The 27868-nt window shown below is 48.0% G+C and overlaps 1 protein-coding gene across 2 annotated transcripts in view; it reads left to right on the top strand.

Moving 5' to 3' along the window:
* LOC147718709 (hypoxanthine-guanine phosphoribosyltransferase) overlaps positions 1-27868 on the top strand; it is a 451506-nt gene that overhangs the window by 107082 nt on the left and 316556 nt on the right. For both annotated transcript variants that reach the window (XM_086918683.1, XM_086918682.1), the window contains exon 2: positions 8731-8837. In XM_086918683.1, coding sequence (XP_086774809.1) covers positions 8731-8837 — 107 coding nt within the window. The remainder of the gene's footprint in view (positions 1-8730; positions 8838-27868) is intronic.

The following is a 27868-nucleotide window of genomic DNA, read 5'->3' as shown; positions in this document are numbered from 1 at the left end:
CTGGGGCACTTCCAAAACTTACACAGACTCACACCACTTGGTTTCATAGGCTTTGGCACATTCTAGATATGGAGAAGATAACTGTCTCTGGCTGGGAACGGAACTGAATTTGTGGACTTGTGGAGCCCATATCGGTCACAGGAAATTTAGGGAATTAACATGATCTCAAGATATCTTTGATTATTACGCCTATTAGAGGAGACTCTGCCACCGGCAACTTTGGAGCACTAAATACATCTAAGACTGCAGAATTTAAATGTCCCTATGTGCGGGTGAGGGAGGGTGGGGTATTTTTAAGGAGGTTGGTAAGGCTCGGCCAGCGCAAAAGTAGCACTTTAGGTTAGGCTACGCCTAAGAATGTTTACCCTTGGTGATTGTGAATCTGCTGCTGGTATTGTTTTTTTCTGTAAAATTGCTAATAAAAAGGATTGAACCATAAATCCTCATAGACCCCCAGGGCTCCATAAACCACAGAATAAGCACTGCTGGCCTAGTGGTTAACAGTGGGTCAGTGTCTCAAAACACTCCCATAATCTTTACCACAGCTACCAGTCTCTGAAAAGTAATGATTTGTTGATATTGAATTTAATGGCCAATTTTAGATCCTATTAGCCAATACCTTTTGCCTTTTTCAATTTTATTTTGTAAACTAAAATATGTATTATACTTGCATATTGGGGTTTTCAGCCACCTCTCTTGATCCATTAGTCTTGTCATTTACATTTTGCTTCCGCTCACTATAGCATTTAGCATGGGGCAGTGGGTCATCCTACATAAACTACTGATTTACTTCACTTTGAGTGACTGCATTGTGCTCCCAGGAAGCACGTGCACACATCTAGTTTGCTTCAGTGCTAGTGTTTTTACTTTTTTTTAAAAACAGTTTTTATTGTTTACAAAATGAGACCAGGTCTCAGGTGCAACAATGCACAATTATACAACAATACATATGCAATTACAGTCATCTTATGGTCAGGGCTATCTCTCTCTCGATCAGGCTTGGTGTGAATAAGTATTATTTCAGCCATGGATATGTATCATACTCATCAAAATGTATTCACAAATGCAGGTATCCTTCCAGCCATATCTAGGTGAGAATCCTCGGAGGTTTATGTTGCAGATCAAACTATAATAGACTAACTATTCACTCCTCTCCCTTACTTCTGGGCATGCCACGGCTGAGTCAGCCTTTTATTGTCAATGCAGGAAATATAACAAACTAATGGTGTGGAATAGCGACCTATGCCGATTTATGTTTTCTATACTTTTAGACTCCCCTCTAATGTCTCCTGCTAAGGCAAGCTACGTGACTTCAGAGCGAAATTCCTCAGTGCAGGTAGATGTGTTGGGTACAATATCAGAGGGTCTCTAGTGCCTCCTCAAGGGAGGAGGAATCTGGGTGTTTCAGTTCTGTCACCAATGCCTCCCATACTCTGGCAGTCTCCAAGGATCCTCAGCCCTATCTGGATTCTCTGTCGTATAGCCCCTTCATAATCCGGTCAACATATGACCTCTTTTACAACCCCCCTAAGGAGGGCCCCTTCTGGGATTTTCAATGCCTGGCAATCTCTCTCTTGGCCAATATGAGTGCCAGGTACTGGAATCTGCTGGTCACTTTGGTCTTGGAAGTGTGTGGCAATGTAACAAACAATGCCCCGGTATACAGTGAACCTCCCTCTCGGTTATTTTTGGCCAAGGTATCTGTCACTGTCCCCCAAAAGCTTCCCATCTCTGGGCAGCTCTAAGAAAAATAGGAATTTGGCCCCTATCTCCTTGCATTGGGGGCATTTAACAGTTTGTCAGTCAGGCTTGAGAATGGCACACTCAACAGAATCAGCTCTACTAATGGCAACGGAGGCTCTGAGACAACACGTAGACGGAGGTCAAACAGCCGCGCTGATCCTACTAGACCTCAGCACGGCGTTTGACACCGTCTCACACCCAAAACTACTTAAGAGACTGGAATCCTGCGGCATTAGAAATACAGCCCTGAAATGGCTGATCTCATTCCTGGACGAACGAAGCTTCCAAGTGACCCAAAAAACGCACATGTCCGAGAGCTATCCTCTGCCCCAGGGAGTCCCACAGGGATCAATCCTGAGCCCCACACTCTTCAATCTGTATGTGGGGCCACTGGCCAAATGTGTGGAGAAGCATGAGGTGTCCATAGTATCCTATGCGGATGACACTCAACTAATTGTAAAGTTATCCCAAACCAAAAGTCAGGCGGCCGCCTGCTTTGGTAACTGTCTTAAGGAAGTAGCTGACTGGATGTCAAACCACTGCCTCCGACTAAACAGTGATAAAACGGAGGTATTAGTGGTGGGAAAGACACCTACCATTTGGTCATCTGCTTGGTGGCCGGAAGTACTAGGACAAGTTCCCCTCCCCAAGCCGGAGGTAAAAAACCTGGGCATATGTTAGATCACAAACTATCCTTCGATAACCAAACACAGAAGGTAACCAGGAAATGCTACGGCATTATAAAAACCCTTTGGAAAGTCATAGAGCTACTTCCAGCCCAAGCAAGAAAGACCATAGTCCATGCAGTCATTACATCTCAATTGGACTATGGCAATGTACTGTACCTAGGGGCCTAAAAAAAAAGCCTAGCCAAACTACAGCGCGTGCAAAATGCTGCAGCACGTTTGGTTCTCAGTCTTCCTAGGAGAACAAACACTAGAAAGACCCTGGATATCCTACACTGGGTTCCAGTGAAAAAAAGAGCCAAGAACAAGAGTTCAAGGCAATGTGCTACTGCCACCGCATCCTCTCACAGAAAGGTCCTAAATACCTGCAACCTCTTCTGACTAAATACGTTCCTGGATGTCACCTTAGGTCCTTGGACTTAGCATTGGTAAAAATACCTATAATCTTCAAAGCCGGCACAGGAACCTGCTCTTTCAGATACCTGGCAGCCAAAAATTGGAATACACTTCAAATTGCTTTAAGGCTGGAACCCAATGAGAAAGTATTCAGTGAACAGCTAAAGACCTGACTATTCTCCAATACTGAGGGTAAAATATAAAACGTACTCGGCAACCATAGTCTCTCTTCTGACCATGTCTCAGCGCGGGGACACACCGTTGGTGTAACCATGCGCTCTACAAATGAAAATATATAAATTATCTATCCGTCTGGGTGTGAGAGGTGGCATGTGGAGTATATTAAAGTTTATCAATTGAAACCGGGCATTTCTTGGCACTTTAGGGAAATGCTCCACTAATTAATCCCAGACTTTTTATTTCCGATAGGAACCCCCCAGGTCTCTCTTCCATTGTAATCGTAAATTATTAAGTGCAGGTAGTGCCTTGCACCGAAGCCTGAGTCATAAAGAAGTGACTGACTTGAATGTCCCAGAGGAAGCCACTACATTTTTAGCCCTACGTAGAGAAGGCATCTGGGTTCCCATATCACTTTGCCCACTATGGCCGGTCTACCTCTACCCACTGCAGTAGGCAACAGGCAGGATTTTCTCCAGTTAACTATTAGTCCCAATACACTTCCAAGATGTGGAAGGAGCTCTCTTGCCCCTTCAAAACCCTCCCTCAAGGTTCAGAGAAAAAGTACGAAGTCGTCTAAATATAGAGCAATATGGTGGTGTCTACCCATTACCTCCATTCCCTGGTAGGGAATCCCAGTTCAGGACAGAGCGGCCATAGGCTCTATAACTAGAGCAAACAGTAGGGGTGACAAGGGACAATCCTGCCTAGTACCTCTGTCCACTCTGTAGCTGTCCAATATCATTCCCCCAGTTCGTACTCTAGTCCGAGACGCTGCATATATATAGTAAGGCAGTTAATATCACAAAGCCGGAGTCATGTCTGAACCGTTGCGTCACTCTAAATAGATAGGACCATTTCAGGCTGTCGAAGGCCTTTTCTAGATCTACTGCGAAGATGGTGCCCTCTTCATGATATGAATCAGCTTCCAACACTCGCAGGAGTCACCGAATATTGAGGGCTGTGTTACGACCTGTTATAAACTCTGCTTGATCCTGTTGAATAAGGGTCATCATGTATGGTAGAAGTTGCGTGGCTAGTATTTTGCTCATGATCTTATAATCCAGATTGAGCATTGTATGTAGGCCATTTTATCGAAGGCCGGCTTCCCAGGCTTTAACAGTGGCACAATGCCGGCTTCCCAGGCTTTAACAGTGGCACAATCGGGGCCTCCCTTGTGGTTTAGGGGAGTCAACCTCCTTGCTTTGCTAGATTATAGTGTTCTACCAGCTGGGGTCCGAGTACTTTGACATACATAGAGTAAAAATCAACTGGTACGCTATTGGTTCCAGGTGTTTTATTCCTGGCTGTTGATTTAATGGCGGCCTTGACTTCCTGTTTTTCTACATTGTCTTCCCATTCGATCCAGGTCCAACCTTCTTGCGGGGTCTGGAAGAACTTGGCACCAGATGGTGTGAACACCTGCAAACGGGCTGGGAATATAATTGTGTAGGGCACATTCATTTGACAAAGGTGCCTTTCGCCAGCAAGGAAGGTGGGTCGTTGTCTCTGCACTTCTCGAGTGAAATCTGGGACTATCATCATTTTGCTGTTATCTATCTGAAGGTCACAGCGCGGCCGGCCTTGCGCCAGAAGGTAATCCAAATCTCTAAAATGGAGGAGTCTAGCCACTATCAGGCGCGGGGTGGCGCCAGGCTTAGTGGTCGCGCTGGTACTCTGTGCGCCTTCTCCCAGGCATAAAGTGAGGAGTCCCTCCGGTGCCACTTCTGTACACAGCCAGGCTGCCAGATAGGCCATCATAGTGGTCCCCTCTGTGTGCTTAGGGACCCCAATAACGGTTATTCTTGTGGGACCTATATTCACTGTCCTCTGCCTGCATTTCCAGGATCTAAACTATTCTTTCCTTAGGGGCCAGCAATTGTTGCAATGCTGTAATTACCGGGGATATTTCTGTCAGCGTGCGCTCGGTGGTTGTCAGCCTTTCTGCCAACCGGCAATGGTAGTCTTTAAGTAGATTAAGATCAGTACCTATGGCATCTATCTTTGTCTCCAGCACCTCATGAGAGGCAGTGATGGCCAGCATGATGCCAGATAGGGTTGGCCAGTTTGCGGGGGCCTTCCATGGGGGCAGTTCATTCTCCTCTTCCTCATCGGTTTGACAGAGATTGAACCCAGGTTGAGGGCGCCCTGCCCGTGTTTCTTGGTTACCTTCCCCATGTGTAGAAAGGTGTGGTTCGCTGCAACTGTCCGATTCCTCCCAGCATCCTGACGTTGCTGGGGAATCGGTATTCCCTAGGGAAGTATCGCGCTCTTAAGGGTGTACAGTAAGGCCGACCGTCGCCCCCAATGATTTTTACTGCAGTCGTGCATTTGTTCACTTGACAGCCACTGCAGGCCTTTTCCTGCAAAACTCTGGCATACCTCCCTGTGCAACGTTAGGGACCCAGCAGGGTGCACCTGTAGGCGTTTCTCGGGCTCCCTATGAGATCCGGGGTGTTGAGGTCAAAACCCCTTGGCGTTCCAGGCCAGAGAAGTGGGAGGTGACTGGTATGCCCCCACATCACTATTACTAGAGTTCTTGTTCTCTATAGTAAGGCCCAAGTGCAGTTGGGTAGGGCAGCCGATTTAGTCTGCCAGGTCGCAAAGCCTCCTCTATTGGTGGTGGGCCACACCACCTTCACTCCAACTCCCCCATTTAAGCCTTTTTCTCCAACCCGTGTACTCCCTTCGGGAAACACTCACCGGGGGTCTTTCAGGAGTAACCAAGGATGTGCGCCTGCTCAGTATACAGAACCCCCTGGTGCCTCTGCAAATCGCCTCCAGTGGAGCTGCATCGCCACGGAGTATATTCCACTGTCTGGAGGGCATTCTGTCCTTGTGTCTGCCAACAAATAACCTCCGGTTCTGAGTCAAAGGCGCAATTGGAGCTCTTGGCAGGGGCACTGGGCTCCGAAGGCTCTGCCCCCAAGACCCAGAAGCAAACGGGGAGATCTTCCATCACATTCTCGCCGGGTTCACCACCTATATGCGTGCGCCCGCAGGGCCACGGTTCACAGGGCAGCAGCGCAGGCAGTTTTGGCAGCTCCTTAGAGACGGCAACCTTCCCCGAAAGTTGGAAGCACGCTGAGATCAACGCTCTTCTGAAGAAACCCAAGGCGGACCCCAAGGACCTCAAGAACTTCTGGCTCATCTCCCTGCTCCCGTTCCCGGCGAAAGTGGCAGAGAAGATTGTCAACATACAGCTATCCCGCTACCTCGAGGACAACAACATCCTGGACCCTTCCCAATCCGGCTTTCGCAGCAACCACAGCACCGAGACCGCCCTCATCGCCGCAACTGACGACATCAGGATCCTAATGGACAAAGGAGAAAACAGCCGCCCTCATTCTCCTGGACCTATCAGCAGCCTTTGACTCAGTCTGCCACTGCACCCTATCAGCACGCCTCCATGACGCCGGAATTCAAGAGAAGGCCCTGGCTTGGACCACATCCTTCCTCTCCAGCAGAACCCAGAGCGTCTGCCTCCCACCCTTTCGCTCAAAAACCACCGAGATCTGCGGCGTCCCACAGGGATCCTCCCTCAGCCTGACACTGTTCAATATCTACATGGCACCGCTCGCCCACGTCGCACGTCAACATAACCTCAACATCATCTCCTACACTGACGACACCCAGCTGATCATATCCCTCACCGAAGACCCCCACACCGACAAAGCCAACCTTCACAGAGGAATGAAGGCTGTAGCCGACTGGATGAAGGGACAGCAGACTGAAGCTGAACTCAGACAAGACGGAGGTCCTCATTCTCGGACCCACCCCATCAGCTTGGGACGACTCTTGGTGGCCCACATCGCTTTGAACAGCCCCGGAACCCACAGACCACGCACGCAACCTGGGGGTCATTCTCTACTCCACCCTCTCCATGACCGGGCAAGTCAACGCCGTCTCTGCATCCTGCTTCAACACCCTCCGAATGCTCCGCAGGATCTTCAAGTGGATCCCTCCAGACACGAGAAAAACCGTCACCCAGGCCCTCGTCACCAGCAGACTTGACTACGGGAACACCCTCTACTCAGGAACAACAACCAAGCTCCTGAGACAACTACAACGAATCCAGAACGCTTCGGCACGTCTGATCCTCGACGTCCCTCGACGCAGCCACATCACACCCCACCTGAGATTCCTACACTAGCTCCCTGTCAACAAGAGGATCACCTTCAAACGCCTCATCCACGCACGCAAAGCACTCGCCAACACCGGACCTACATACCTCAACAACCGTCTCAACTTCCACATCCCCACCCCAAGCCTCCGCTCAGCCAACCTCGCCCTCGCCACAGTTCCCCTTATCGGAAAAACCACCACGGCGGCAGATCCTTCTCCTACCTCGCCGCCAAGACCTGGAACGCTCTCCCTACCAGCCTATGGCAGATTCAGGACCTGCTGGCCTTCAGAAGACATCTCAAGACCTGGCTCCTCGATCAGTAGCTTCTTCTCCCCCCAACCCCCCCCCCCCTCCCAGTGCCTTGAGACCCTCACGGGTATGTAGCGCGCTTTAGAAATGCCATGATTGATTGATTGTTTGAGACCTCTTAGTGCTTTTGACAGGAATTCTCCTGGGAGTGGACGCACTGCCCAGGGCTTTCATGCCCAGTTGAGACTCCTGCCTGGGACTGTCAATGGGTTACCCAGTCATGCTGGCAAGGATGATGCTAAACAGACAGCCGGTGAAGTATCCCAACTTCTAATTACTTACTCAGTTATCTTTCTATGCATTTATTCTTGTGTATATACATTCACTATATGCATTTATTTTACATGTGCATTATTGCCATTTGATATATGAGAACTTGCTGAAAGAAATATTTCCCTTTTCTTGGAAAGTAAGTGAACTTTGTTTGTGTTTTGATACTCTAAAATGTGTATGGTCCTATTTTCGAGTGTTTACGTTTTTTTGTCTTGGTTTAACTTGTGCTCGGGTGTTCTAAAGAGAAAGCAAGACACTGCTTTCCGTCTTTTGTTCGTTCTTTCTTTCCTTTCGTTCTTTCATTCTCGCTCAGAAGCAAGCGGCTTGCAGCCAATGATAGACTGATTACCTTTATTAGGACTGTTAATTAAGACCTTCTGATTTTACTAAAATTATGTGTATAACCTAGTTATTTGTAGGGGTTTCAGCCAGACTTCACCCATTAGTCTGTTGTTGGTGTCATTCACATTTTCCTTCCACCTGCTCCAGCATGCATTTAGGGGCAATGTATCAATACGCTTCAGACATTGGTTGACTTCACTATGAGGTACTGCGTGTTGCCCTTTGTCTGTGGATGTGTTCCTTGTTAAAGTAGTTTCCTTCAGTTCCATGGAATGGAGTCCATGGTAATGTGTGAGTTTTCTTTTCCCCTAAACTTTTTTGCCTGTAGTGAATCATTTTTAAAAATGTATTTTGATTGAAGAGGCCCCTACATATTACCAAATAAAGTTTTGCCAAAACCATGATGAATCAAAACGAGAATTGCCAGAAGGCTGACTGCCACTACCAGACCTATTGGCTTTGCCAGTGCTTATTCATGAAGTTCTCCTAAAATGTTTCAACCACAGCAGAAAAGTGTGCTAAAATATTATGAGCTACCTTTATCAAATAATTTGCTGTCAGATGTTTCTAGTCTAGTAGTTGTAAATATGCACTGATCAAAGAAAACAAATATATATTATATTAAAGTAAAACTTTTAAATTCCGTGTATTTACCAGGTTTTCTTTTTGTTTTTTCAGCTGAAAGATGATGAACAGGGTTATGCCCTGGACTTGTTTTGCATACCTAAACATTATGCAAATGATTTGGAAACCGTCTACATTCCTCATGGGCTTATAATGGACAGGTCAGTATTTTATCTAACCAGTTACTGCAGGGACTAGTGCTACACAGACAACAAAGTTTCTTACTATGGCAATATTGATGTTTGCCGAACAAATCCAAGTTTTTTTGATGACTGCGTTACATTCTCTGTGCTAAGACTGTAGATCAGTGGTTAAGAATGTTGTGCTTTGTCATGCAACGTATATAGCCCCTACTGCAGGAGTATCAGGCACGTGGTCTGGACCCATTTCAGACTTTTGGAATAACCATTTAATACGTAATTGACGTCCATCTAGCTTAACTGTATGTATAATTATCATATGGGGCTAAACTAAAAAATCTGACATTGACTTGGCCCACCGGAATCATCTTCTGCCATAGTGTCATTAAAAGACAACTTCACATAATTGTAAATGCGGTATGAGCCTTTATGTCCCCCATTATGACATTTCACATATTGCCTGAATGGCTGGTCACTTTCTGGTTGAGACTTATAGGTTATTTTTAAAGTTACCTCACATTTTTATTGCGTTTTTACGAAACTACAACCTATTAACCACACACACTTACCCTCCCAAGCTGTTCTATTGTTTTCAAACAGCCACTTTAAAACACTCCATTGATACTTTTGGTCGCTTACCTCCTGCATGTTCCCTTAAGCAGTGGGAGGAGTGCTGGTTTGGAAAGACTCGGTGGACCGAAAACCTCTGGATGGAGATCCAGCGTTCTGGAGGGGGTGAGTGGTAGAAGTGAAGTATGCGTCCTCCCTTCTAAAGTAACCTCTACAACTAGGTATCCTATCAAGTTAGCTGTTATATCTGTAACTTACGGTAGGAAAAGCAATGTAAAGAGAGTGACGTTGAAAGTCTAAATGACACCTGGATAACGGGCTAATATTTTTATTGTGTCGATTAGCAAAATCTCCCATCTTTGTAACACATTCATTTTAATTTAGAATGCACCTATTTATCACATTTTTAATTTTCCCTTTGTAGCCCTTAAAACCAAAGTCTGGTGTCCTTTCCAGCTAGCTTCCTACTAGTTTGGCTCCTGTTCTCCATGCTAACCTCACCCCATTACCAATCCCCCTCATTCTATTCCTGCTATCCTGCTCCCTCCTGATGGCCATCATAGCCACTACTCACCTTCTGAAACTCCCCCTACTCTCATCCTTCATTCCAATTAATTATTGTAGTCCTTTTGGACTCGAGAATCTCTTTATCAACACAGTCCCTGACATCGTCATCACCCGCCTCCAGACCCCAAGAAGATGGCTACTTTAAATGATTAGGACTTGCATAGAGAACATATCACTGTTAATCATACATGTTAAATCTTTCATACCTGAACCCCTTGTGTCTAAGCCCCTGCAGCTTCTGTAGTCTAACCATCCTCCCAGTCAGACTCCAGACCCTATTTTACTCACAGATAGGCCTTTTCAGCCCACTTACCCACCAGATCAGGCCCTGTCAAGGTCTCCACGGTCTGTTACCTTGTTGTTTTGCCATTATCTATTCCAATATATGAATCTGCCTTTTGTATTTCCTTTCCTAATGGGCCTCCTTTCTCTCCCATCGTGACATTGCTGGCCAAAGAACACAAAAGCATTTTTTCAATCTGGCATCCATCTATTAGCCGCTTACTGATCTCTATGTGCAGGCCTTAGTGGCCTTAATGTAAAGGGCTTAGTGGTGCATATTTTCCTTTTTCTTTTGACAAAATAAGAGTTTTTTTACACCGCTCTGACACTAAAAATGACAACTCTTAGAGGGGAAAAAATGGTAGGACTAGATAAAATCCCTGCAACATCAATCCAAAAAGATGTAAGAGCACGCATATGGATCAATGAGAAGATTGCCTGTCAGACAAGGCCGTGGTTATTGAGATGGGGAAATTGAGTGGGCTGTTCAGGTATGCCGGTCCAGTGTCGTGGAGGGCTTGTGTGTGTGGGTGAGCATCTTGAAGGTGACTCTGGCCTTGATGGGGAGCCAGTGGAGTGTGCGCAGGTGCTGGGAGATGTGGCAGTGTCTTGGCAGGTTGAGGACCAGTCTTGCGGCGGCGTTCTGGATGTTCTGTAGCTTGTGGGTGAGGTTTTTGTTTATTCCGGTGTAGAGTGCTTTGTGGTAGTCGAGTCTGCTGGTGACCAGGACGTGAGTGATGGTCTTTCTGTGTTCGAGGGGGGTCCATTTGAAGGTCTTACGTAGGAGGCGGAGGTTGTGGAAGCAGGACGACGAGACTGAGTTGATCTGGCGATCCATTTTGTGCTCGGACTACAGGATGATTTCCAGGTTGCGTGCATGGTCCGTGGTGGTGGGCGGGTTTCTGTGGGCAGGGGGGCAACTAGATGTTGTTTCAGGCATCGGGGTTTGGGCCCATGATGAGTACTTATCTTGTTGGTTGTTTAGTTGTAGGCAGCTGTTTTTCATCCATTTGGCGAGGGCTTCCATGCCTTCTCAAAGTTGTCTGGTGGTGTTGGGTTAGTTGATTATGAGAGGATGAGTTGGGTATCATCTGCGTATGAGACTATGTTGAGTCCGTAGGTTCTGATGATGGGGGCGATTGGAGCTATGTAGACGTTGAAGAGCAAAGGGCTGAGGATGGACCCCAGGTGGTCGGTGTAGGGTCCGAGAGGAAGGGGAGTGGGGTGGGAGTCTGACCTGCTGCATTCTGCCGGAGAAGGAGGAGCTTATATATTTGAGGGCCTTGTCCTGGATCCCTGCATCGAGGAGTCTGCGTATTAGGGTGCGGTGAGAGACTGTGTCAAATGCCGCTGAGAGGACGTGGATTATGAGGGCTACTGTTTCTCCTTTGTCCAGTAGGGTGCGGATGTCTTCTGTTGCGGCGAGGAGGGCGGTTTCCGTACTGTTTTTTTTTTTCTGAAGCCGGATTGGGAGGAGTCGAGGATATTATGCTCGTCGATGAATGTGGCGAGTTGGCTGTTGATGGCTTTCTCTGACTTTCGCTGGGAACGGGAGCTGGGGGACGGGTCTGTAGTTTGAGGTTGGTGGGGTCCGTCAAAGGTTTCTTCAGGAGGGGTTTGACCTGCTTGTTTCCAGTCGTCTGGGAACGAGTCGGTCGCCAGGGAGCGGCGGAGTATGGGTGCGATGGTGTCGGCGGCTCTTTTGAAGATGTGGGCGCAGGGGTCCGTGGGTGCCCATGAGTAGATTGACTTCATTGTCTTTAGTGGTGAGGGCTGTCCAGTTGTCAATCGCTGGCTTCAGGGTGTCGAGGGTGGTTTGCAGGGGTTCAGTGTGGTGGTTGTCTTCGTTGAAGTTGTCGTAGATGCTCTTGATTTTGTGGTAAAAGAAGGTGCTGAGTTTGTCACAGAGGTCTTGGTGAGGGAAGAATGTCCGTCGATTCGCTGCTGGGTTGGGTGAACTCCTTGATGATGATGAAGAGTTCTTTGCTGTTGTGTGAATGTGTGGAGATTCTGTCTTCAATCGCTTTTTTCTTGTTTTTCTGATGTTTATGGTGGACGTTGGTAGCGGCTCTGAAGTTGTGTGCTTCTGTGGATTTGGTGTTCCTCTAGGCCTTTTCCAGGCAGAGGCGGCAGCAAGTGCGTCTGGACTCCAAGTTCGGTGGTAAACCATCTGGCTTTCTTGGCGTGGATGCTGTTGTATTTCTTGAGGGGGGCGGCTATGGTGTTGGCACTGTCGGAGATCCATCCGTGCAGGGTTCGGGCTGTGGTGTTTGGGTCGTTTCCCACAATGGTTAAGGTGGAGTTGCTGAGTGAGGAGGTGAGCTGGTCGTCGGTGAGCTGGTCGTCTGTGATTCTGGCCCAGTTTCTTCGTGGGAGCAGGTGCTGGTATCTGTGGATGGTGTGTGTTCTGAAGGTGAAGTGGACGCATCGGTGGTCAGTCCATGGGAGTTCGGTGGTGTAGCTGAAGGTGATGGGGTTACTTGTTGTGAAGAGGGGGTCGAGGGTGTGTCCTGCTGAGTGCGTTGATTCGGTCACGATTTGGCGGAGTCCAATGTTGTGGAGGTTGTCCAGGAGGAATGTGGTTTTGGGATCCAGTTGGTCTTCGAGGTGGAAGTTGAGGTCTCCCAGCATGGTGTAGTTGGTGGATGCGATGGCATGCGGGAAGATGATGTTCGTGATGGTTAGTGAACGGTCCGCGTGGTCCAGGGGGTTGGTAGATGAGGGTTCCTCAGAGGGTGGTGGTAGGGTTGGTCAGTATCTTGAAGTGAAGGTGTTCCTTCAGGTCTGTGGTTTCGTTGGGAAGTGTGCTCAGGCGGAGGGTGGATTTGTGGACGATGGCGATTCCTCCTTCTGGGCGCATCGGGCGGTCCTTTCAGGTGATCTTCTATCCTTGTGAAATGGCGATGGCGATTCTTGCCCCGAGGTGGTGTTGTGGTTCTTGCTGTTGGGTTGTGCTGGATCAGTGTTACTAGCAGTGTTGTAGGTTTGTCTGCAGCGGTGATAGCTAAAGGGTATGTGGGTCTCGGCTGGCGAGGCTAGCATGCAGTTGTTCGGCCTGGGTTGAGTGCGTGGAGTGCTGCTGGGTCGTATCATTGGCGGTGCGGCGGTCCAGGGTTCCTGGAGCAGATCGCGGTTGGGTCGCGGACGGGCGTGCCTTCGGCGCAGCTGCCGGTAAGTAGGGGTCGGGGAGGGCTGGACAGCTGGGAGGTGGGAGTTGGGTTGGGCTGGTCGCACTGATCGTGCTGGGGAGGGAGGGGCCGCAGGGCAGCAGTGGCAGAGAAAGCGGGCAGAAAAGGAGGAGTAAAGGAAAAATGAAATAGAGCAGAAATGCAGAAAAGTTCAGAAAGAAGAAACACGAGTGGAAAATATCGAGTGAAAAACTGAGCTTGAGAAAGGTGTTAGAGGTCCACCGGACCACCAGGGATGTAGTGCAGGGAAACCTGCGGGTGGAGTAGGGCCTCGAGCACCAAACACTCGCGAGTGCAGGGGCAGGCCTCACTTAATGGTGGACCTGCGAGGGAGGGGAAGAAATTTCACTTGCAATGGGTCAGTGGTCTTGCTCCTGTAGTGAAATTGTGATTTAATTTTCTACATGCCCCAGTTTACCATGTACCCTCTACCTTGTGTGCTACGCAGCTCGCATAGAGATGACTTGTTAAGGTTTAAAATAGTGATCTTTCTCTGTCAAAAAGGGTTCTATTTTACGGGTTCCACTGCCTGTTCTAGACTGCAGCAGTCTACACTGGTAGGCCTAAAGCCATGATTTGTAGGACCACTCTGATGCTGTAGTATACAAGTGGCATTTAACTTCCATTTCCTGGGTGCATATTGTACACCTTAAACAGAGTTTTAAGCAAGATGCATTCAGAATAATCCAATGTAACCATGTTTAAAGGGGGAGTAAATGAACATTACTATTTAGCAGGGATAACGGCGCGCAGAGATCCAAGTCCAACAAAAATAGGTTCCAGAAAAAAAGGTGAAATACCTGTGGGACTATTTGGAAAAAGCTGATTTCCTACAGTCGGCCATTCTAGAACTGATTCAGTTGATAACGGTTTAGGTGACAGTAGTGTTGAGCTCTTACTGCCTGCCAACCAGGATCTATCCTTTGGGCCACCCCACGCAGCAAAAACCATTTGCCATTTTACAGTATCACAATATGTACCTATGAAAGATGGTGTGGCACATATACATTAATTTAAAGCCTTTGCTTTAATTGTCCGTCCCTGTCAGGACGCCGCTTTCTAGTACCTCACAGCTTTCCTAACGTTGGCTGAAGCACTCAGCGGTCATCTCCAGCTCTTTGGAGCTGCTGCCTTGGCCGTGAGCCCTTCCATGTGTCAGTTTTGTGGGGATCAGCAAATTCTTATCTACACAATTCCGCTGTTCTCTGTGATTGATCCCCATACGGGGCTAGCTACTACTATTTAATAACTGCCCACATTTATTCACGTTGCTCACTGGTCTCGATTCTCTGTCATTTGACCCCCAACAATGTGTGCTCATTGATTTATGTACCTTTGATGACAAAGCTGGCCCTTTTCCTTGCAATTTTGAAAAAAATTAAAAACATTTTATTTCAGCTTTTGAGTGATAATTTATGAAGGTGAATCCTTAATTAAGTTGTGACACTGCTGTATTTCGTCTACCTTTTGAAGGCTGCTGTACAGTTGATTTGAGTTCCTCTGAACTGCACATCACCTAGTTGGTGAAAATCATTCTAGGCATAAATTAACATTTTTCATCACTTTACATAGCAAATATAATCTTTTTATAACAAAATAATTTCAGGTAAAGAACATCTTCAATTTTATCAAGGAAGCAAGTTTCCCCCTTTTCAGTTGCTGGCCCTTGCTGGCCCTTCACACTAGATTACTACCACACTATATTTAGTTACAATTCTTTTTTTTTTTTTTTTTTAACAATCCCAATATTCATCCTCGAGAAAGTAACCACGCATTTTTTCAAAATACTTTATACGTTGAAAACCATAAAAGTAACATTACAACATGTACACAAAACTTTAAAAAAGGATAAGTAACATGATCATTACCCCAATTTTTGTACAATTCATTTCAATTACCGAGGCGTATAGAATATATCAATAAAATACAAATTTAATAACAAAATTAAAAGTCTTTCGTGGCTCTCTTCCGTTTCTGGGTTTTAGTGCTGATTTAAGAAATCCAACCATGTATAAAGTGCTTTCGGGTTTTAGCATTTGCAGGTAACACAGGGCGGGGTGGACCTGTTTGAAGTTTAATTTCTTTAATATGGGTTTTAAAAAAAACCTCCCGGGAGCATTATAAAGCGGACAGATAAATAAAAAGTGCACCAGGTCCTGCGGAGACATGTTGTCGCAGCCGCAGGGGGGTAACATTTGGCCTCTGTGATCCCTACACTCGTTGTACAGACAAAGTACATTCCTATTACACTTTTTCTTTCCACTTCCAGCAGAATGTGGCTCAGCTCATTTACCTTTTGTCCTGATGATGACCCATAATAATTCTACGTGCCAAAATGCTATTAACACCTGTGGTAATTAACCCTATTCATAATTAAATTCTTTGGCGTACTGTAACAAAGGATCTTTACTGAACCAAGAGCAAATCAAAATGTATCATTTGTCCATTGCCTTATCCTTGTATTATACAAACCTATCCGTTTGTCTGTCACTCACTGTGTGAGCACATGGTGAATGTACTTGAAAAAACATGCCATAACTTGAATATGAAAATAAAAAATTCATGCCTATTGTCATTGTTTGATTCAGATTGAGTCTGTGTTGAAATAACATTTTCTGTTACACAATTAATTGATCACTCCATTAGGAACCATTTAATTGATCACTCCACTAGGAACCATTTTGGTTTAATGTTTACTATTAGGACAAGCACTTAAGGGAAATGCTGAGAGCTGTGATCTCGGCGTGCATTATTGACAATGGTTCCTGTATGAAACGTGTAAATATTAGTAAAATTGAGCACCTCGAGTTTTTGTAGAATGTTCGCAGAATGTTCTCAGATTATCAGCAAATACACACACGTTTAGCTGCACAATTGGTCATAGTTTATTTTCAGAATAAAAAGTGCACAAAGTTGTGATTTAAAAAAGTTTTACTAAGCTATTGAGCAACTTTATACAGTATTTCTGTACTGTATCTTTCAGTAAAGCATACTTAATGCATGCCATAATGTTAAAAAATCATTATGGAAATGTTACATTATGCTCATGATGGAAAAGATCTTGCCTTCTGCCTTTTTTACACTTCCTTGTCTCCAGTCCGATGGTGTCCTAACTGTGGGTGTCTCAAGAGACTCCATAAAAGGTGAGAATTTCAGCTGTATAGGCAGACATGTATGTTGTGATACCTTTGTAATTGATGTTCGATGATCACCCATCCGTAATTTACACATAACGCCTGTCAATTAACCCTAATGTCCATTTTCTGTGACCTATGTTTCAACGGACGACATTTCTCTGTAAATTTAGTCTTTTGGTTAAACACAAAGGTCAATTCAGTCTTCTGTGATCCAGAGGAAGGGGCAGTTAGTTTATCTGCTAATACAAGGACTGTTATGGAAACCGGTATAATTAATTAAGTCACTTTAAGCTTACTGATGATAAAGATGTATTATTTTATAGAGGTATTGTAAGGGTGTTCCAAACTGAGCTGTGAAACGAGTGTGTGTGTGTGATTTATTATTATTGGATGGGGTCTTCACTAATAACACTAATATTACCTTGGAGAAAAGGCTCCCTCTTTCATTGACTGATCATACTGCCATCTTTTTGTAACTTACCCTTCTGGGGCTGAAGCACCCTCTCTTAACCATCCTCCCGCTATTAGAATTCGTCCATTGCACATAATGAATAAAATCAAGCTTGAGGAGGCTTTATGCAGCTACAGCCCTTTATTAGACCCAGGTAACAGTAGTGCCGCTGACAATTTCTACTTCTCGGTCAGCTAAGCAGGGCCTGGATGGCCCCAGAAAAAACTAGGAATCAACCCTCCACTACCGGTACTCTGCAGAACTTTAAAACTTTAAGTTCCAAAGCAGAATGCTAGAACATATCTGGAGGCAGGATTACAGTGAAAAGGGCAAACGCAACTATAGGCTACCCCTAGAAGAATAGAAAGCGACGATAACCGCTAAAATCAACTATTTCTCAATGAAAATTGGGTCAGCAAATAATTTGACCATGGAACTTTTTAAAACAGTTACAACTGTCTAGGTTTCAAGATGGCAAACAATTCTCACCTGATCAAGCTTTATGTGACAACCTTGACAAATTCTTTCAGTCTAAAGTACATACAGTTTACAAGGAGCTTCTGAGACCCACAATCGCCTCAACCACAGGTCCGCTAACAAGGAGTACAGCCCTTTACAATTAAGCTAACTATGAACTGACCAGCTTTTCCTCTCGATCTTGTAAGAGTGTAAATTAAATACTTTTGTCCATGAAGTCTGGCTCCCTGTCAGATCCATGTCTACTTTTCTTTTCACACATTACATTGGACACTGTCGGCTCCTTTTTAGCTCCACTTTTAAATTATGTACTCTCTTCGGAGATCTTTCCCTTATCTTGGAAGAAAGCTTAAATACTCAATATATTTAAAAAAACCTCTTTAGATGCTACAGAGGCAAAAAACTATTGACCCATATCATGTTTACCACTCCCCACCAAAATCTTGGAAAGGGCCATAAATGAAGATTTGGTGAGCTATTGAATGATCTCCTTGACACATCACAACACGTTGAAGACCTAATTATTCCACAGAATCTGCATTGGTTATGGCCACAGAGGAAATCTTTAAGTAGCTAGACAGTGGTAGGAAAGCAGTACTTTTCCTACTTGATCTCTCTGCCGCTTTTGACACTGTTAACCATCTGATGTTAATGCAGAGGCTAAAGACAGTAGGAATAAGAGGGGTTGCTTTAACTCTCCTCACTTCCTTTCTCTCCCATAGAGAGCCGAAGCTGTGTTGGGGAAATCTCACTTCAGACAAGTTTTCTCTCCACTGCCGAGTTCCACAGGGGTCAGCGCTGTCCCCCAACTTATTTAGTAAGGCAAAACAGTTGGAGGCACATGTAGCCCACCATCTCTACCTATTCATAGAGAAGTCAGAGTTTCTGGACACCTGTCAGGAAGGATTTTTGCCTATACACTCTACTGAAGCTGTGATCACATAGTTGTAGACGGCATGTGAAAGGAGGTAGACCATGGTAACACCCAAGCCTTGGTGTTTCTAGACCTGTTGGCATCTTTTACCATGGTCAACCACACTAGTTTGGCTGACCGGGTTAGGGCTGCAAGGTCTTGGGGGGGTAGATCCCAATTGGTTAGGTTACCACCTTCTAGCTCAGCAGAGGTGCAACTGAACTGTGGGATGCCACAAAGCTCCTCTCTTTATCCCCACCTTCTTAATATATAAATGTATATATATATATATATATATATATATATATATATATATATATATATATATATATATATATATATATATATATATATCCGTTCTTTGGTCAGTTCCCTTAAAAACATCAAAGTGAGCATCTCTAACTATTCAGATGACTTCCAATTGTTATTCACGATCAATTACACGTCCAGACAGTACTTTCAAGATACTATGCTATACATCCGGGATTCGGTGAACAGCAACCATTTGAAGTTAAACTCTGATAAAACTGAGATAGTCATCACAAAGTATAGGGTGGTCCCCTTGAACCCCTCCTTCTGGCCCAGTGAGACCCCCCACCCAAATAGGCAGTAAAAAGCCTCAGTGTCCTCATTCATGAGGAGCTTTCAATCAAGCAGCAGGTTAGCGCAGAGACATCGGCCTGCTTCTGCCAACGGCGACGTATAAAAAAGATAAAGAAATTCCTTACGAGGGAGGTTCCGACCCTAAGTAAGTTTAGCTCTAGTCCTGTTCCGACTTGACTATGCTAACTTCCTTTATTGTGGTCTCTCCAAATTCCTCTTGCGCAGGCTCCAACTAATTCAAAATCAGTCCGCCTGGCTGATATCCCCCCCCCCCTGCCCAGATACGGCCACATCTCTTGTGTGACCAAGGACCTTAAACTAGCTGCCAGTGGCACAAAGAACTAGGTTCAAGATGTGCTGTACAGTCTTTAAGGCCTTACACTTGAACTGACCAGCCTTCATAAAGTCTCGGATTACCAAGTATTGCCCTACTAGAGAACTGATATCCAGTCACCTACACATCTCCTCCCATAAAATACAAAGGACTGGAGGATGTAGGTTTTCTGTCACTGCCCTCCGAGTATTGGATACAGTACCTGTGAAGCTTAGGACTACCCCTAACTACACTAAATTCAGACAACTTCTGAAGACATGGCTTTTCAAACAGGCTTACCAGTAATTGTGAATTAAGGCTGCATCACCTACCTAGCGCCAAGAGACCTTCCGGTGAACATGCACTTTAGAAATGGACAGTAACATACTATATGTACGTCACTCCTTTAGCTAAACTCATTCAAGCTCATAGTTTCTTGGTGGAATCCTATGCAGATGATACTCGGATAGTTACATCTTTAACATCTAGCGCAGACTCGGTGACAAGTTAATTTAATGACTGTCTGACGCATATCATTGGGTGGATGAACAAAAATTACCTCAAGCTAAATACAGATAAAGCGGTGGTGATTCTGTTTGGAAACGGCTTCTGCGTTTGGAATGACTCCTGGTGGCTTGTTGACGAGGTTCCATGTCCTGACCCGGTCAACAAACCTGGAAATCTTGATCTGGGAGTACAGTTTGATGATCAACTCTGTTTTTGTAACCGATTAACCAGGTTACATTCTCCTGTTTTTTTCCTTTAAAAAATGGAGAGATTTTTCCATTCAGCCCACAAGAGCTGCAAAAAAGCTGTGATAGTGACCCTGATCCTCTCTTGAATAGATTACTGCAATGCCCTTTTTTGGATATCGATAAACATTTACATTTAAAAGTACAGTCCTTACAAAATGCTGCAGCTCGGGTGCTGTGGAATATTCCCAAATGTAACCCCTTTTTCAATAGCATCAGAAACCTTCACTGGCTACCGGTCTAAGAAAGGATTACGTTTAAAGCACTATGTCTGGTGCCTAAAGCGTTGTAGGGGGGTGGTGGAGAAACACGCAATCTCCAAAAAAACTTTGCTTGGTACAGCCCGTGATGGGACCTAAGATCTACCAATGCAGGTTTCATTCAAGTTCCTAGGATTAGAAGGGCCAGCCTATCCTACTGGGCAGCAAAACTTTGGAATAAATTGCCTGCCTAAATTAGATTGCAATCTAGCAGGAAGTGTCTTAAAACTTGGCTCCCACCAAGTAAAAAGTAGTATTTTTCCCTCTATCCTTGATGAAGTACGTGTTTCCTCCAGCGCCAAGACGCCTCTGCATTCGCTGAGCTTTAGGAATGTTTTACTTACTACTAGCAGCCCGACCTTGTCCGGGAGCAATCAGGCTTCAGGGCCCCCGCCCGCCCCGGCCCCCGCCCGCCCAGACATTGTCCGTGGGTCTCCCGGAATAGCAGCCCGTCCCGACCTTGGCTTCAGGGCCCCCGCCCGCCCCAACATTTTCCGTGGGTGTCCCGGAGCCTTACCTCATCCGCCACACCTCCCCGCGCTCCTGAGTTCACTGCTCCTCGCCGCTCCTCCCCGCCTGTCCGCCGCTCTTCTCCGCTCCTCCCAGCCTGTCTGCCGCTCCTCCCAGCCTGTCTGCCGCTCCTCCCATAGCTCATGTCCGCCGCTCCTCCCCGCGCTCATGTCCGCCGTTCCTCCTTGCGCTCCTGGACGCCGCTCCTCCCCGTGCTCCTGCTGTCAGCACGCACGTCGCAGCCAGCGCTACTTCCATAGGACTACTTTTTTTTTTCTCGTACATTTTTTAAATAACTTATATATTTTTTATTTATATAGCCTATGTCCATCTGCACACCCTGACAATTTCAACGATGTATCGGGTGTGTGGATTGGCGCTGTGGTTCCCGAGTTTACCCGCCTCAAAGGTTCAAAGTTCTTCCTTTATAATAGTAGTATAGATGTGTAGTACAGTGGGGTGCATCCATTAACTAAGCGACCAGGTGGGAAAGGAGACCCTGTCTCAGTCACTAACAAAGTACATGACTTCCAATTGGAAGGTGACATCTAGCAGAGCCACAAAGTGGGAGGCGACGAAGGCAGTGATGCAGGGAGTGAGTTTGTGATTGACCTGCTGGGTCCTCTGCCAGCTTAAACAGGAACAGGGCGAGGAGGAAAGATCCCTGGCGAAGGTTCATGCGGGGGATTGAGCCCACCTGGTCACTGGTGACCGTGAGAGGACCCATGCAGGCAAATTAGAGACTTATGATAAACTGGATAAATACACACTTTACCAGTACCGCCAGCGGCTCCATGTTGAGGGGGATAAATCTGGCGACTACTGGCCTGAATTTTGCGGAAGGAGCAGACACCTCTGACGACCTGATTGACAGACGTGGTGGGGGCGCATAGCACACATCAGGGGGGAAATCTTAGAAGTGTTCAGACAGCAATTGCAGAAAGTATATAATGCGGACCTGGCGGTTCGTGAGGATCGTTTTGAACTGTTCTTATGGGGGTTATTGCTATAGTGCCTACCGCCCTTTTGGTTGAGAACTTGAAGCCCAGGTGACTGTTGAAGCAGTTCGAGCGGCGTGTGGTCGCTGCCTAAAGCCAAGGAGCCAGGTACAGACGGATTCCCGTAGGAAGTTTACCAGACGTACTCGATGAGGCGCGTGCAGCCCCTAATCCAGGTGTATGAGGAGGCGTATGAGCAGAACCCTTGCCACCAACCATGGGGGAGGGGGAGATTTTTATGCTTTTAAAGCCAGGGGGAGGTGGAGTGGGGGAGGATAGCCAGGATGCGCCCGCTCACCATGATGAACTCCAAAGTTTTGGTGCAACGGTTGGCTCCTTATATGCCCCACTTGATAAATAAGTCCATTGTGTGTTTATACCTTGTCGTAATACTGGTATGAATATACAGTGGTTAACCCATGTCATGCATGAGGTACGCCACAGGGACGAGGAACTGGCGCTTGTATCCATACTCCTCGAAAAAGCCTTTGATATTGTCAATTGGGGGTACCTGCTTTAAGTACTGAGGGCAGCTGGGATTCGGATCACGGTTCTGCTGTTGGGTTAAACTCCTAAATGCTGGGCCGTGCGCCTGGGTCCGTGTGGGCCAGTCATTCTGTAGTAGGGGATCTCTGTGTATAGTCATAATCTAGTGAATAGTCCCGCCCATGTGCGTGGACCCCGGCAATCAAAAATAATCTCTTAAGTTGTCAAAATAATGCAGAAACTGCAAAGACACTTAAGAGAGAATTTAAAGACAAATAATGCAGCCTATATCCACAGGCTACACTGTCCAGTACTTCAACTAGAAATTCCACCAAAAAACATCACACACAACACAGCCTGCCAGTTTCTACCATAGAGAAACCTGCCTCCCCCAGTCAAAGACTCTGGAATGATAGAGAGGAAGGTAGGGACAGACAAGCCCCATAGGCTGCCATTATGTGGCTTAAATAGGATACTGTGCCTTTAAGAGAACTTTCCAGAACTTCTCCCAGTATCCCAGAATGCATAGCAGGTCCCTCTACTTTCAGTTCTTTTTTCCGGCTCCTGCTTACAGGACCCTGGCATTGAGCTCTCCCTTGTTTCAAGGGTTTATTGGATATTTTGGCACTTTTGTGTTCTAAAAGTGTTGCAGTTTACTTCTTGGTGTTCTCTTTCTCTTTTTTGTGCTGTTTTAGGCGTTTTAGGGCTCTAAAATGCCTGGCCTTTTTGATAAGTGCCCAGCATGTGGGAGGAAGAAGGCCAAGAGTGATCCCCATGATGTCTGCATCGTGTGCCTCCCTGAAGATCATGTCCCTGAGGATTGTGTCATCTGCCATCAGTTTTCTGCTCGGACTCTGAGGGACAGACTGAAGATCAGGCTTTCTGGCCTTGAGGAGAGGCGTCTGCAGGCTGCAGGTGGGTCTGGGCAGGCTGGGAAGGTTCCCTCTGCCTCTGCTGAGGCCTCTGGGGGGCTCCCCAGAGGCAGGAAGTCCAGCAAACGGTCCCGGTCTCCGTCGACGTCGATTGCATCGACGACGACGTCGAGAGGGATGACAGCGGTGTGCTCCCCTTCTCCCCGGGGCTCCGGGTCAAGACGGCGTGACGGCTCGACGTCGAAGATCATGGAGAAGTCGCCGTCGAAGCCACCGTCGACGTCATCGTCTTCGTCGACGTCGAGGTCTTTCTACCGAAGGCGAAGTGACAAGCATCGACGCTCGCCGTCGAAGCGGCATCGACGCTCGCCGTCGAGGCGACACCGGCGATCGCCGTCGAGGCGACACCGTCGATCGCCGTCGAGGCACCGGTCGACGTCGAGGGGCTCCTCGACGTCGAGAGCATCAAGAAGACGGCGACGTTCGTCGTCGAAGACGGAACGCTCGACGTCGAGGAGGCGGCGTACGGCGTCGCGGAAGAAGAGGTCGACGTCGAGGAGTCGACGTTCGACGCCGAGGAGAAGAGGGTCGACGCCGAGGAGACGTCGATCGACGCCGGAGTCGAGGAAGCGTAGTTCGATGCCAGAAAAGCGACGCTCTGCGTTCAGCAGACAGCGGTCAGCGTCTAGGAGTCGGTCAGCCTCTCCAAAACGGCGCAAGAGGGATTCTAGTCCCAGAAGTCACGCTGCTTCAAGTGGAGGACGCAAGAGGAAGCGGTCACCTGCTGATGGGGCTGGCTCTCCCCACCCTTCGCCTAAAGGGTCACCGGGCTCGGTGTACTCAGAGGTGTACACACCATCTCGGCCCAGGACTCCGACTCCTCCTCCTGGTTCTAAGGAGGACCCTCCACCCAAACCTCCACTCCCTTCAGGAGACCCTCCACCACCTCCGGTCCCTCCGCATGGGCCCACCCCGCAGCCGAAGGTTCCTCCTCCGAGGTCCACTTCCCTGCCGTCTCTGCCGTTCTTCCTAAGGGGACCCCAAAACCGAAGCCCCGTGAGGAGCCAAGGAAGACCCCTCCACGAAAACCGACGGAGCGGCCACGAGCGGGCAGGTCTCGCTCTCGCTCTGGGAGAAGGGAGAGATCGCGACGCAGATCATCCACGAGGTCGAGACGCCGCCATAGGAGGCGCGAATCTCGCTCACACACAAGGTCCTCTGGGACCAGGGACTATTCTCCTACCCTATCTAGGTCACCGGACACGAGAGTGTCCCCGATAGATGACCTGGTGGCGTTCCATGACGTCCTTTTAAGGGGCGCTGCGAAGTTGGGCATATCCCTGACGGTGCCTACTCCGAAAACGTCAGTCATTTTTGAGACTTTACATCAAAAACACCTGTCTCGTCCTCTCCTGCCTCTGGTGCCGGGCCTGGAAGAACCGGCTATGGCCCTGTTTCTCACCCCTGCGGTGACGAGGGCGGCTTCATCAAGGTTACTGAAGAAGTACCGGGCTCCCGATTCGGATCCGGCCTTTCTGAGAACGGAACCTCCTCCTGACTCTGTCATTGTGACGGCGGCCCGCAAGCAGCATGCCACCACTCCGCCCTCCACGGTTCCCCCGGATAAGGAGTCGAGGTGGATGGATTCGGCGGGGAGGAAAGTCTGTGGAACTTCCGCTACCTCCATGAAAGCTGCGAGTGCCACGGCGCTGTTGGGCCGATACAACCGCGCCCTCTGGGACTCCCTCGAGCGATTTGCAGAGCATTTACCTCGGGAGAAGCGTGAGGACTTCATGGAAGTACTGAGTGAGGGGGTGCTGGTGGCGAACCAGATTATCAGCGCGGCAGCGGACTCTTCCCTGTTGGCTGCTCACGGATGTTGCCACGGAGTCAACCAACGACGCCACGCATGGCTCCGGCTTACGTCCCTGAAACCGGACGCACAGCAGAGGGTGGCCAACCTACCAATCTCCGGTGAGACCCTCTTCGGGAAGCATGCGGACGATGAGATGGCCCGCATGAAGGCGGAGGCCGAGACGCTAACGGCTGTGGGCCTGGAGAAGCCTAAAGAGACCAAGAAGCAGTACCGCCCTTTCCAACGGCAGTTCGGCGGGCAAGGACGAGGAAGGGGCCAGGCTTCGGGGCAATCGCAACAGCAGCACCAGTTCCGTAAGCCGTTCCAGAAGCGCCAGAAGGGCAGAGGAGGCCAGCAGTCGGCCCCAGCGCCCAAGATCCAGGCTGGGTCTAGGCCCTAGGAACCTACTTCCCCCGGATCTGTTACCCACTCCGGTAGGGGGAAGCATTCAATTTTTTCTGGCAGAGTGGAGAAAAATTACTCAGGACAAGTGGGTGCTGAATATTGTTTGCAATGGATACAGTCTTCGGTTCACCAGCCCTCCTCCAGCAATTCCCCCGGTCAGCTCGCAGTTTCAGCTGCGCGAGCTTCAGGCGGAAGCGGATATCCTGTTGAGGAAAAGGGCGATAGAGGACGTACCTCTGTCTCAGAGAGGAAGAGGACTGTACTCCAGGTTCTTTCTGGTTCGCAAGAAGGACAAGAACGAGTTCAGGCCCATTCTGGACTTGCGGCAGGCAAACAAATGGATTTGCAGGGAAAAGTTTTGCATGCTGTCGTTGCATCAGATTTACCCTCAGTTGCAACAGGGGGACTGGCTATGCGCTATAGACCTACAGGATGCTTACTTCCATGTGCCCATTGCACACAAACAAAGGAAGTTCCTGCGGTTCCAAGTCGGCACCAATCACTATCAATACACAGTACTCCCATTCGGACTGAAGTCTGCGCCGAGAACGTTCTCGAAGTGCATGGCGGTGGTAGCAGCACACCTGAGGAAGAACAAGGTGTTCGTCTACCCGTACTTGGACGATTGGTTGATCAAGGCATCCTCCTTCTCGGAAGCGCGAGCACACTTCCAGAAGACGTGCGTTCTCTTGAACAAGCTGGGGCTACACATCAACATGGCCAAGTCTGTCCCGACTCCGGTCCAATGCATACAGTACTTGGGAGCCTCCATCAATACACTGTCAGCAAGCGTGTCTCCTTCGGAAGAGCGACGATTATCACTCCTTCGGAAGGCTCAGGCTCTTATGACGACTCCATCTACAACAGTGAGGACGGTGTCTTCTCTACTGGGATCGATGGCCTCTTGTATCTTCCTGACGCCACACGCACGGCTGCACCTGAGACCGCTGCAGGAGTGCTTGGAGGACCAGTGGGATCAGAGGAAAGGATCTTGGGACGACAAGATTCGACTGTCGCTGCATGCTCTTCAGTCTCTGAAGTGGTGGTGTTCGGCGGAGAATCTCCTCAGAGGGGTTAACTTTCACAAGGACATTCCCACGCAGACTGTAGTGACGGATGCGTCTCTTCTGGGATGGGGAGCGCACTCCGGGACTCTACAGATTCAAGGCACGTGGTCGCCGATGGAGGCCACGTATCACATCAATTTCCTGGAACTCAGGGCTGTTCACTTGGCTCTGAAGGCCTTTCTTCCGTCCTTCCAGACCAACTCTCTGCTTGTACAGACGAACAATACCACCACGATGTATTACCTCAACAAGCAGGGGGGATCGAGATCACGCACTCTGTCACAGGAGGCGCAGACGATCTGGCACTGGCTCCTAGCCAGAGGACTGACGATAACGGCCACCCATCTACCAGGTGTGCAGAATGTTCAGGCAGACGCACTGAGCAGACTGGTTCAGGAAAACCACGAATGGGTCATAAACGACGAAGTACTAGGAGAAGTCTTCGCAAGGTGGGGAACTCCAGACGTAGATTTGTTCGCCACCGCCGAAAACAGCAAGTGCAGAAACTTCGCCTCCAGGTACTTCCAGCACGGGACGCTGGGGAATGCGTTATGGATCAACTGGACGAACAGCTTTCTGTACGCCTTTCCTCCCATTCCCCTGATTCCGGCGGTGCTCATCAAGCTGGCCCGGTCCAGAGCTCGGATGAAACTCATCGCCCCGGAGTGGCCCAGGCAGTGGTGTTTCACGGACCTACTACACCGGTCTCTCCTTCCTCACATTCGGTTGCCGTGCAGGCCGGACCTTCTCACGAAGTTCGGGGGACGGATGTTACACCCCAACCTCTCGTCTTTGAGTTTGGCGGCATGGCTCCTGAGATAGTGCAATATGGCCATCTGAATCTGCCCGATGATTGCATGGACATACTGAAGGAGTCTAAGAGACCTTCCACTCGGACTTCATATGCTTACAAGTGAAAGAGGTTTTGTATCTGGTGCCAGTCTAAGAACCATGATCCTACGACCTGTAAGGAAGATGTCATCCTTCCTTACCTTTTACATTTGGCGCAGTCTGGCCTTCATGTGCATTCCATTAAGGTTCATCGGGCTGCATTGACTGCCTACAGGAAATGCCCTTCACAGACTTCCTTTTTCCAGATCCCCGTGATCAAAGATTTTCTGGAAGGATTGAAGAAAGTATTCCCTCCTGTCAGGCTTCCCTCGCCTTCATGGGAATTGAATGTTGTGCTGTCCAGATTGATGAAGGAGCCTTTTGAACCCATTCATAAGGCTTCGTTGCAGCACCTGTCCTGGAAGGCGGCGTTCCTCGTGGCCATTACATCGGCCCACAGGGTGATTGAAATTCAGGCGTTGTGTTGTAATGAACCGTATACTGTATTTCATGCT

This window comes from Lissotriton vulgaris, chromosome 4_1 (genome assembly GCF_964263255.1).
Source record: "Lissotriton vulgaris chromosome 4_1, aLisVul1.2, whole genome shotgun sequence".
In the NCBI taxonomy this organism is placed as follows: Eukaryota; Metazoa; Chordata; class Amphibia; order Caudata; family Salamandridae; genus Lissotriton; species Lissotriton vulgaris.
Note: the sequence above shows the minus strand (reverse complement) of the source record. Positions and strands in the feature narration are given on the sequence as shown.